At 37.3% G+C, this 12,699-nt stretch overlaps 1 protein-coding gene across 24 annotated transcripts in view; it reads left to right on the top strand.

Annotated features, from left to right (window-relative positions):
* Window positions 1–12,699, top strand: part of ATF7IP (activating transcription factor 7 interacting protein) — a 136,479-nt gene that overhangs the window by 121,154 nt on the left and 2,626 nt on the right. For 21 of the 24 annotated variants that reach the window (XM_008259601.4, XM_070049416.1, XM_051850274.2 and 18 more), the window contains 3 exons: window positions 1,042–1,224; window positions 4,895–5,007; window positions 7,560–11,954. In XM_008259601.4, coding sequence (XP_008257823.2) covers window positions 1,042–1,224; window positions 4,895–5,007; window positions 7,560–7,979 — 716 coding nt within the window. In that variant the 3' untranslated portion in view covers window positions 7,980–11,954. Of the gene's footprint in view, window positions 1–1,041; window positions 1,225–4,894; window positions 5,008–7,559; window positions 11,955–12,699 lie in introns of those variants that run through there. The other 3 variants (XM_070049418.1, XM_070049417.1, XM_051850281.2) reach the window with 1 other exon arrangement.

Consider the following 12,699-nt stretch of genomic DNA (forward strand, 5'->3'; position numbering starts at 1 on the left):
AGGGAAAGAGAGAGAGGGATCTTTTGTTTGCTGGTTCACTCCTAAATGACCACAATGGCCAGGCCTGGGCCAGGCAGAAGCCAGGAGCTTCTTCTGGATCTCCCATATGAGTGCAGAGGCTCATGGACTCAAGCTATCTTCTGCTGCTTTTGAAGTCCTCCTGTTGGTTCAGCATTGTGGTACTATGGGTTAAGCTGATACCTTTGATGGTGGCATCTATCCCTTATAAGCATTGGTTTGAGTCTCAGCTGTTGCGCTTCCAATCCAGCATCCTGCTATTGTGCCTGGGAAAGCAGTTGAGGATGGAGAACAGCCCGACTTCTTGGGTCCCACCACCTACATGGGAGACACCAGATGGAGTTTCAGGCTCGTGGCTTTGACCTGGCCATTGCTGCCATCTGGGGAGTGAACCAGTGGATGGAAGATCTTTCTCTCTGGCATGCTGCCTTTCAAATAAATAAATTTTTTTCTTTCTAAAGATTTATTTATTTGAAAGTCAGAGTGCCAGAGAGAGAAAGAGAATCTTCCATCTGCTGATTCACATCCCGGATGGGTGCAATGGCCAGGGTTGGGCCAGATTGAAGCCATGAGCCAGAAGCTTCATCCAGGTCTTCCACGTGGGTGGCTGGGGCCTAGACACTTAGGTCATCCTCTACTGCTTTTCCCAGGCTATTTACTGGTGTCCCTGTAGTATGCCCATGTCACAGGTAGTGGCTTTTCCTGCTACACCACAATGCCAGCACCTAAATAAATAAATCTTCAAAAAAGAAATTAAAATTTCTCCTGTAGTATTGTGCTCTCAAGTACAAGCCTTTTAAAAAATCTTTTGATGGGGTTGTAGTGTTCTTCTGAAGCTTGGATTTTAATACTGTTAATTTTGGTTGATCCTCTGGTTCTTACCTTGCAAGGTTACAAAAGGAAAGTTAACTCTGCTTACCTCTTTATTATAGTTAGATTTATGCAAACATAACTACCATTTAACACTGTTTGCTTAGCCTAGAATTTACTACATTCTTAATATCTTGTTCTGCCTTCTATTAGCTCCAACCACAGTGAATGTAACACATCGTCCAGCTACTCAGGTGACCACAAGACTCCCTGTACCAAGAGCTCCTGGAAACCAACAAGTGGTTTATACAACTCTTCCAGCACCACCAGCTCAGGCGCCCCTGCGAGGAACTGTTATGCAGGCTCCTGCTGTTAGGCAGGTCAATCCCCAAAATAGTAAGTGACACTCCTTTTTGGGGGGCAAATGGCCCCAAAGTATATATATACCTGTTTAACTTTTAGTTGGAATTGTTTATATTGATACTAGATTTTGCAAGAAGTACTTGTAATTTCATGAAAGCTGTTAAAATTTAAGAGAGCTGTTGTACAACCTGGTTATTACATAGTTAACAGGAATGTAATGTTTCCTTGAAAACGACTGATAGAGTAGGTAGAAAATGACTTATGTGAGGTAACACATATGTTATTTAACGTGATTTACACATTCCACAATGTATATTTATTTCAAAACATAATGTATAGTAAGTATATGCTTTTTATCAGAAATCAGTTTTAAAAAGAAATGACAATAGAATAACCAAAGAAAACTGAACATTCATGCTAAATGAGTTTGACTCTGTGTTGTTTTCATTTTATTTATGACCTGTACTATCACATTACCTTTTTAAAAATTTTTTTAAGATTTATTTATTTATTTGAAAGTTAGACTTACAGTGAGAGGAGGTATATTGAGAGAGAGCAAGTGATCTTCCATCTGCTGGTTCACTCCCCAAATGGCCACAGCAATTGCAGCTGGGCCAGCTCAAAGCCAGGAGCTAGGAGCTTCTTGCCACATAGGTGGCAGGGGCCCACAAACTTGGGCCATCCTCCACTGCTTTCCCAGGCGCCTTAGCAGAGAGCTAGGTTGGAATTGGAGTAACCAGGACTAAAACAAGCACCCACATGGGATGCCAGCACTACAGGCAGAGGCTTAACCTGTTGCGCTACAGCGCCAGCCCTCCATTACCTTTTTTTGATGTTCTGTACTTTAGTGTGTTTAGATGATACCCTACCTGATTAAAGTGAGAATGATCAATTTTGACTTAGCCCAGGGAGTAGATATCATAAAAAAGGATAGCCTCTATTGAGAGAGCATCTTAAAGTATAGAAGATGACTGAAAAGAAGGGAAAATATTAATGGAAACTTCTAGTTTTCTACATATATATTAGTTATTAGTTGTAATAGTTACAAATTACATATGTAGCTATTATATTAACATGGTATAGATATGTTGGTAGTAGAATATAAGTGTATCATGTATACTGGAGTTTATATAAAAGGTATATTTAACTCTTAAAGAAAAATAATAAAATGAACCACCTATGAACTCTCCTCTACCAGGTTAAGAAATAGAACTTTATCAGTATCCTGCAAGTGCTGCCATATGCCTTTCCCTTTACATCAGAGGTGACTACCATCCTTACTTTTCTGTTAGTCATTCTGTTTTTGTTTTGACACCAGTGTAGGTATCCCTGATGTTATGTATTTTATACATATATATGCACAAAGAGAGAGAGAGACAATAACTTAGTTTTGAAAATTAAATATCAAGAATGCGTCACTGTTTTAAAAAACACTGCAGTAATGCCACTATTAGATGACAGCTTCTGGGGCTGGTGCTGTGGCATAGCAGGTAAAGCCTCTGCCTGTAGTGTTGGCATCCTATTGTGGGTGCTGGTTCAAGTCCCAGCTGCTCCCCTTCTGATCCAGCTCTCTGCTGTGGCCACGGAAAGAGCAGATGACCCAAGTCCTTGGGCCTTTGCACCCACATGGGAGACCCGGAAGAAGCTTCTGGTTTGGGATCATCCCAACTCGTCATTGTGGCCACTTGTGGAGTGAACCAACACATGGAAGACCTCTTTCTCCCTACCTCTACCTATGTAACTCTGCCTTTCAAATAAATAAATAAATAAATCTTAATGGTAGAGTTAGAAACATACCAGGGGACTCCAATTTAATCCCATCAAGGTGGCATGTACCAATGCCATCTCACTAGTCCAAGTGATCAATTTCAGTTCACAGTTGATCATAATGAAAGGACTAAGAGTCAAAGGGAGCACATAAACAAGTCTAGTACCTGCTAATACTAACCTATAGAATAAATAAAGGGGAGAGTGATCCAACATGGGAAGCAAGATACTCAGCAGACTCATAGAATGACGGATGTCCTAAACAGCACTCTGGCCTCAGAATCAGCCCTAAAGGCACTCGGATCTGGCTGAAAAGCCCATGAGAGTATTTCAGGCATGGAAAGCCAAGACACTCTGGCAAAAGATCTCTGTGAGTGAGATCCCAGTGGAAAGAACAGGTCTTCAAAGAAGGAGGTACCTTTCTCTGAAGGGAGGAGAGAACCTCCACTTTGACTATGACCTTGTCTAAACAAGGTAAGAGTCGGAGAACTCAAGGGGCTTCCATAGCCTTGGAAACTCATGACTGGTGCATAGGGAGATTACTGATGCCATAAACAGGAGTGTCAATTTGTAAAGTCAACAACAGGAGTCACTGTGCACTTACTCCTCATGTAGGATCTCTGTCCTTAATGTGCTGTACATTGAGACTTAATGCTATAACGAGTACTCAAACAGTACATTTCACTTTGTGTTTCTATGGGGGTGCAAACTGTTGAAATCTTTACTTAATGTATACTAAACTGATCTTCTGTAAAAAAAAAAAAAAAGAAATTATCAATTCCCAACTTGACTCTCACTGGGATTAAACATGACAGTAGGTCTGATCTGATTTCATCATCATTTAAAAAATCATCTATTATTTTTCACTTTATGTTTCTGTGTGGGAGCAAACTGTTGAAATCTTTACTTAATGTATGCTAAACTGATCTTCTGTATATAAAGAGAATCGAAAATGAATCCTCATGTGAATGGAAGGGGAGAGGGAGTGGGAAAGGGGAGGGTTGCGGGTGGGAGGGACGTTATGGGGGGGAAGCCATTGTAATCCATAAGCCGTACTTTGGAAATTTATATTCATTAAATAAAAGTTAAAAAAATAAAAATTAAAATTAAAAATAAATTTAAAAAAAAAAGCTTCCAGGAGAAAATAGAGTCTCTGAACATAGACTGGCTTCAACATTCTCAATTTTACAACAGCCTTCTCTGATAGTCATTTGACAGGGTCATGAATGAGTTTTGGAAAACAAGGTTCTGCATAGTCAGGGCAACTGGCAGAACTGTAGTATGGAGCAGTTATGGAATACAAGGAAGGAACACAGTGGGGACAGTATGTTCGTGTAAATTTTCTGTTCCTTTTGTGCTGGTGTGTATCCTAACAGTTTTCTCTGAGGTGTGAAGTGTTTCTTCAACTGATCAGAAGGGTGTGGAGGGAGAGACACACAAGGCAAGGATGACTAGCCTGAACTTTCTATCCTGGTTGAAAATATGAGACAGTAGGGATCTTTTTGGAGACAGCTTCAATTTGTTTTTGGGTATCAGCATCTGGGCTGTTTGCCTTCTGTCTACGTGTTGTGTACCACATTGGTATTCATAAAAATACTGAAATTTTTGCTCATAGTCCTCTTGGCTAACATGCATTTATTTCTCTGTGCTGGATCTCCTGTTTCTTGTATCTCCTGTTTTCCTTTATTTTCACCTTCTCTCTCACTGGGAAAACACACTTAGTGGCTACTTGAGAAAGGGTGGAAGTGCATGCATGTATGAAAATGTCTTTATCCTCATGCCCAAAAAATGGTTTGGCCAAGTGTGGACCTCTAGGTTAGAAATATTTTTCCTTGTAAATTTAAAAAATACTGCTTCACTGACTTCAAGTGTTTAATCAGTGTTGTACCAAAATTTGCAGTGAAATTGATTTTTGTCTACAAATTTTCTTTTATAGGTGTTACAGTTCGAGTGCCTCAAACAACCACATATGTTGTAAACAGTGGCCTGACCCTGGGATCAACAGGACCTCAGCTCACCGTGCATCATCGACCACCACAAGTGCATACTGTAAGTATTGATGCCTGGCTTTACAGAATTCTGAACTGTAAAGCTGGCAAATGTTATAGTAGTTTGTAATATTGAAATGATAGCTCTGCTTTTTCACCTTACCACTATGAAGAAATGTCACCTAGGGGTCACCCTAGGGGGTGATGATCATTGAGTGTGCTGTAGTGTGCAGTGTCCAAAAACAGGTTTGTAACTGGAGCATCTGAAGCGAAAGAGACCCTCACTAATTAATCCAGTGGTATTGGGATTCATTTGTTAAGAGATAAGAAAACCAAAGATTTCTTCTTAGATTTAGCCTCAAACAGTATTGCATTATCCTGTGGCCTGATTGTGACAAGATTTATGTGTCAAAACAAAAATGCTGCCCTTCCTTTCTCTCTTTCACTGTCCACTCTGCCTGTTTAAAAAAAAAAAAAAAAAAAAAAAGTGCTGTCTTTATGAGAGGGAAGAGTGGGGACTGAGGCTGATACTATTATCTAGTAAAACATCCTTTCTAAAATACTCATAATAATGGCTTGCATTTATTGTTTACCATGAACCAAGCACTGTTAATATACTTGATCCTCTTGTAGAAGTCCTTTAAGGACTTTTGCTATCCTTTTTAAAAATCCTTTTTTATAAATTGGTAGCTAATGCTTACAGAGGTTGAGCAAACCAATGTCATACTTCCCAAGAACCCCTGCATTACAGTTCTGACACCTGTGCTTTTAGCTGTTTTTATTACTCCTCAACATGAAAAATTAATATTACTAATGGAACACTTGATCTATTCAAGAACTCAAAGTATTTTACATGTATTTAATTTTCACAATCCTGAGTGTTATTATATAGAAATATGTGTGACACGGATGTTAATGGTTGTTCAGTGTCATTACCCAGTTGTTCAGAAACTTAAAATGGAATTTCCATACAAGTGAATGAGATAGCTGTTCCTGTATGCCTAGTGTCTAGTTTAAACTCTTACCAGCACATGACCAATCTTACCTATGCAACGCTTGACTAATTTAAATTAAGCAAATCTCTGGCATCTTATATGTAAAACTTCAGTAAAAAACCCTCATTGTGGCAAAAAGCAAAGAACACCATATACGATTTAACTGGTTTGTGAGTATGAGCAGATTCCAAATCCTAATATTTTAAGAATTAGAGGGACTATTAAATGTCATTTAAACTATTGTCAAACACTTTGATCTTCTGCACTCCCTCTACTCTTAAATTCATGGCTTCAGCCAGCTTGTCTTAGATATTGCTAGCTATATGTTTAATGTTACTTACATCATTTTAGAAAAAAATTAGGATATATAGCACCATGGCCAGTATTCAATCAGTTCTGCTTTACCTTCTATGTTTTATCTAATTAAATGCGGGTTTTTTTTCTGTAATTTTACTTTTTAACTGTGAATTGTACCCTTTTCCAAACATGCTCCTGTTTTCCTTTATTTTCACCTTCTAGCATTTTAGTGCTAGATTTGAAATCTTTGAAATTATTCAGCATATCCTTTTTGTTTTCTTAATATGCAGAACCACTACTACTGACCTTTAGGAAAGTATAGATTTTAAAAAGTGTCATCTTACAGAATTTACTTCTTAGTTTATATGAATCATCTACTTAATGCCATATAAGAACAATTTTTGTTAAATGAATTTGTTAAAGAAATACTGTTTTATGGCTTCTAATATAAAGTCAGTGAACAAAGACATGTTCCTCTTAAATAATCCCTCATGTCCCTACTCTGGCTCTCTAAAATCTCTTGACGAAATTGTCCGTATCATCTTAAAACCTAAGTATAATAATGATAATTTTATATTTGTATGATGTTCCAGTGTTAGACAAGTCAGTAGGGCTTCCTAAGGTTGCTCGCGGACGTTTTCATTGTCTAACCTTAAATCTACCTTCCCAGGTTTATCTTAGACTGTTCTTCATAAACCCTGTATTCAAAGAAAAGTTCACACTTGTTCTTGTCTGTCCCCTCACTTTCCTATCCCTGGGCTTTCGCTCATGCTTTTCCTAGTGACTCTGAAAGGTACATAATTATCTTTACATCTCTAAAGTCTTTCATGGTCCAAATTAAATATCACTTTCTGCTTGTAAGCTAAGACTGTTGTACACATTCAGCATTAAATTATTTATAAGAATTTGCCACTGTCTATATGGCAAAACAGTTTAGAAATCAAAGTATAGTTGTATACTCTAATTTCATGTAATAGGTTGCCACTCATTTAAAAAATGTTACAGCATACTGAGAATCTGTAGCATAGACAAATTGTAAATTATTTTGTGTAAGGGGATTATTTCTACCTGTATCTACAGTGTCTATCTAGAAGAACTCGGTATTTTTGGTTTAGGAAGTATAGGAGTGAATTCAGCACCATTTTTTGGGGCATGATTGATTACAAATCACCAAACAGAGCTTGCTAAACTTTATATGGTATTTGGTATTTCCCAGAATTCATGATGTAAGCAGCTCTCTTTATGATCTCTAAGGTATCTGAGTTCGAGCATTCTAAAGTAGTTCTGTGATCATTGTAAATCAATGTAAATCTTTTGTTAGGAGCCCCCACGCCCTGTGCACCCAGCACCCTTACCAGAAGCCCCACAACCACAGCGTCTGCCCCCAGAAGCTGCCAGCACATCTCTGCCTCAGAAGCCACACTTGAAATTAGCACGAGTTCAGAGTCAAAATGGCATTGTACTGTCATGGAGTGTCCTGGAGGTGGATCGAAGCTGTGCCACTGTTGATAGCTACCATCTCTATGCTTACCATGAGGAACCCAGTGCCACTGTGCCCTCACAATGGAAAAAGATTGGGGAGGTAAAGGCACTTCCCTTGCCCATGGCATGTACTCTCACCCAGTTTGTATCTGGCAGCAAGTACTACTTTGCAGTACGGGCCAAGGATATTTATGGACGTTTTGGACCATTCTGTGATCCACAGTCAACGGATGTGATCTCTTCTTCCCAGAGCAGTTAAACCTTGGAGCCTTTATCTCTTCTTCTTTGAAAAGTTCCACTTTTTGGTCTTGTTTTTAATCTTGTGCATGATAACCAATGTAAAATCCACATTGTGCAAGATTTCTTGGAACAGATGTAATACACTACATTTGTTTATAACCAGAAGTGAAATAAACTCAGCCCATAAAGCAAGAATCTTTTCCTGGACAATTCAAGCTTCAGGGTTTTGAAATGTAAATGTGTACCTTGCTTTAATTTTGAGGTTGGGGAATATGTATGTGTTCGTGTTCTGTGTTTTTTCTCTATTTATATGTTCATTGCAATGGATTGCCCATTTTCATTCTCAAATTTACCTCTATTCCAGTATGAAGTAGATCACAGGATCTGAGGTATGTAACTGGCATGATTCTACTGCTGACAGATGTGTAGGATCAAAGTTAAATGATTTAAATACAGTGTAAACAAAACCCAAAGAAAAAAGCAAAACAGCTAAATAATTTAAAGTAGGTTAATTTGAACACAGCAAAGGATCTATTCATCTTCTTTCTGGCTTGTTAATTAGTAAAATAAGATCTACAGTGGCTCCTTCCTTTCCTGTTTTTTGCATTTATTTTGTGCCTTAACGATTAATTGCAAAATTAGATATGGCCGTATGTCCATTCTTCCTTTCCTGTTTTTTTACCCAGTTCTCCTTTATCTCCACCAAATACAGTGCATGCACACACACACACCCATAAGAAAATTTTCAGCAAAGGCCTTCGTATATAATCTATTACTCATTTGTGGCATTGCTAAAATATTTACTTGCTGTTTTCTTCTAAGAATATAGATACTTTTATTTTTGGCCACAATTTTAATTCTGTTAAAATGACCAAGAAAAAACTATGTTGTGGAAGAAAATTCTCCAGACGTACTTTGGTATCTGTGTTACACACTGTGTTGATGTTATGGAAGCAACTCTTGTTCACTTTATCACCCAAAGTGTAATACTCTTTAAAGAAAGCAAATAGTAAAATTCACAAAATACAGTGAGCTAAAATAATCAAGGGGAAAACTCCTTTCCCCTTTTACATCACCCTGTCTTAACCTTTATTTGATGGTGCCATATTGAGTCTGATTTAGCTGATTGGCTAGAATTTAAAGTATATCCTTTGAGATTATATAAAAACATAACTTGTGTATCTCCATTCCTCTCAGAGTTCATAAAATTCAGCATAGGTCATGGAATTGCAATATGAGTGTCGGTTGTACTTGTGTCAGGTTGTTGTTTTGAGTGTAGATAGTTTAGGACAAGAAAGCTAAGTTTTTGGGATGAGAGTATGGTTGCATATTTTGAAAGAAATTTGCAGTTTGTGAAGTAGCTTTTCAAGTCCTCTTCCTCTAGTTTTTCAACTCATATTTCTGTGCTCTCAAATTGGTCATTTTCCCACTTCATGTTATAGAAAGGGGCTATCCCTTTTGTTAGTGGTGTTTTATCTACTTGTAAAAAATGTTTAGATGCTTTTCAGTGGCCAGTGTGCTGTCAACTGAGAAATGGGGATTGATAATGAAAAAAGCCTACAGATTGCCAAAATGTATATGCTCCAAACCTTCCTTTCTCAGAAAATGAGACCACAGTGAGAATTCAGGTTTCCCATGAATTGCATTTGCCAATCAGTAATGCAGATATTACACATTATACAACTACTGATAGTAAAGTTGCCAGTGTCATAAAATTTTAAAAAGGAGAAATTGATGGTCTTAGATGTTTATGATCACCTATTTGCATGTGTATTATGTTTTTACCAGCAGTGGTTGCAGTGTTATGATCATTCTTGCCTACAGAAGAGAAAGCCTGTTTTCAAAATTGTTTTTTTTATTGGCCAGTTTTAAGTTATATGGTAACAAGTTACCTATCTACCCTACAAAACTTTTGATGAACGTTTTCACTATACTCATTAGTCTTTTTTTTTAAAGCTTTTATAGCATCATATACATATTATCAAGTGAAGAAAAGATTAATAGAATGAAGATCTCATTATTGTCAGTCTTCTGTCAAAAGAAAAATTCTCAGTTAACCCTAGAAGATGTACTACAATAACAGAATTACAAAGAGAATGTAATGGTTAAGGAAAAAATATGTAAGATGGTGTCCTCAAAATAGCCTGTTGATGAGGGCAATAACAGTTGGATTTACTGAAAGGTACTAGGCTAGAATAGCGCTAGGTTGGCTTTTATTTGGAGGTTTTAATATTGAGTGCTTTTTGTCTATTTCATTTCTGATGGGAGAGAATGGAGGATTCAGTTAGAAATTACTACTGATGACATTTTAGTAGCAGTTCACACTCCGTGGTTATCTTTTTTTAGTTCATGGTACCTTTTCATGAAGTATTATGAATAAGCTAAATTATCCCATTTGGGGAATGCAAGTTTGCTACATTTTTAGCCTGATAATACTTCTGTAGGTATTGCCTTATTGGAAATCCTGGAAGCTTCTGATATTTCAACCTGGAATATAAGATGTTTATATGGCATTTAAAGGTAACAGTGATGTTTGTTACTCTCTACTTTGCACTTTGTCAGAGTAAATTTCACCCTGTTTTAAGTGTGAGTAAGCCTCTTTTTGAAATTACGTTGTTGGATTTATAAATTACATACAAAGACAACGTGCTGTTAACAGTTTGAGGTAACTATTTTTTCTTTCTCTGGACTCACCTTTTAAAATATGCAGAATACTGTGTATTATTTAACATAGTATATATAACTATCAGAGAAGTGGAGAGCTTTCCTCCCTGAGTGAAGAATATTGATTGGGAAACCATTTGCCTCACAGAGAGGTAGTCCCCACTCTCCTTTTCATTCTTAGCAGGTAAGAAGTACCTTGAAAACAGTGAGCTAAACGGAGAAGCTTAGGGTCTTAACCTAGGTGCTTCTCTGCAGAAGTCTTTAAAAGCAGGCTGCACCATTGAATTTCCTTACTGCATTGGAGAAGTATTAACTTAGTTTTTGTTGTTTGCTCTTTTACTTTAAATAATTTCTGAATTATCATTTACTCAGCAAGGCTAGTGTTACTATTGCATGATATGCATTTATCTCATCCCATAAGTTCTCCAGTACTGTATAATTGTATAAGATCAACAAAATAATGCCTGTGGTATCCTCACTCAGCACAGTGGGGTACTGCAAAACTTCTGAATGTGTTCCGATTGAACTTCTTGGGCCATTGTAGTATCTTCAGTATCCCATGTTTTTTGGTTCTTGCTGTTTTATTGTTGACCCATGGCTGGCCTGTTTTCTGATTTCCAGAGAAACCATGTCCCAGTAATACATTATTGCAGATAACTGTCTAAAACTAGTGTATGATTCTGCCTTCCTCACTTTTTACTGGGCATACACACACACCAAAAAGCAGAACAAGTCTCATGGTGTTCCTTGGCATGGCAGATTTATGTAATTCTGAAATATTCATCCCCTTGAGCCAGCCAGTGGGGAGGAATAGAATAATACAAATGTATTGTTTTTTCTTCAGATGACTTTATCATGTTAAAATAAGCTTTTGTTGTTTTATTTGTAGAGTCAGCTAAGTACCTATCATTTATATTTAAATGTTATCCTTTTATTCTGTGAGGGTTGGGTTTTTTTGTTTTCTTTTTGATGTGATTGTTTTTGTAAATAGGGTAACTGGGCAATCAAACACCTTTTGGGGATCCTGGCTTTAGTATTTTATTAGTCATTTCAAGACTAAATATTAAAATAAACCCTTTGTAGGAAACTTGCATCCTGATTTTTCTTTATTGCAAAGTGTAAATAGTAAGACAATGTAAGACCTTCCTAATGTCTAATATAAACTGGGCATGTTGCCCTATTTTTATTAGGTCTTGAAGGTTTTTGTGGGTAATTTTTTTCTTTTTAAATGTATAGTCAAGTGCTGTCTGTGTAAATGTTAACTGTAGTGGGGTTTTGTCCGGCAAGCCTGAAATTTATACTTTGAAATAAACAACTGGGTTTTTTAACATTCTGAGTACTCTGATTATTCTCAGCCCTTGTGGTTTTTTTTTAAGTCTTCTACCTTTTTAGATGCCCCATTATGTATTGTGCATTATGGCTTATTCACTAAGTAACACATAATTCTTCAGCTTTGAAAGAAAAATTGCCATGCAGTGTTGCTTCCAGATCGGATATGCTGCCTTTCATGAACAGGAGACAACTTTGAGGTTTATACTGTGTGCCCAAGCTTGCACCACAAAACGCTGGACTGATGCCTGTTTATGACCAGAAAATCTACTACCTGTGTTTGTCAGAGGTGTTTTTGAAACCACAGCTGCACCACGGCCTCAGAATTTGTCATTAAGAGCCTGAGAGGAGTACCGGTCCTTGTGACCTGGAAGTGGCACTCATCAGTCCTGTGAAACAGCTGTTTAAGGGACTCTGGGCATAGGTGGTCAGTGTTAAAGGCATGAAAGGAAAATGCAAACTTTGGCAAGTAGGGAGCAGTTTTTGTCATACCTTCTTATCTATCTAGTGCTGAAGCCTACTTTGTCATGCAGGGGAACTTAAAAGTTCATGAAAAATGGAATTAACAGATGAATCTGTTGGGGTGCATAATATTTTTGACATCTAAGCATATTTTTTTTCATAACATTTTTCTATACCCATTTTCATGAACTTTTTGAAGAGGTCTCATATATGTGATTTCAAAATATTTTTTGTGCCAAAGTAAACTAACTCTTTAATACTATTTTCTAAGAACTTTTTGAAAT

The sequence above is a fragment of the Oryctolagus cuniculus genome, chromosome 9 (genome assembly GCF_964237555.1).
Source record: "Oryctolagus cuniculus chromosome 9, mOryCun1.1, whole genome shotgun sequence".
NCBI lineage: Eukaryota > Metazoa > Chordata > Mammalia > Lagomorpha > Leporidae > Oryctolagus > Oryctolagus cuniculus.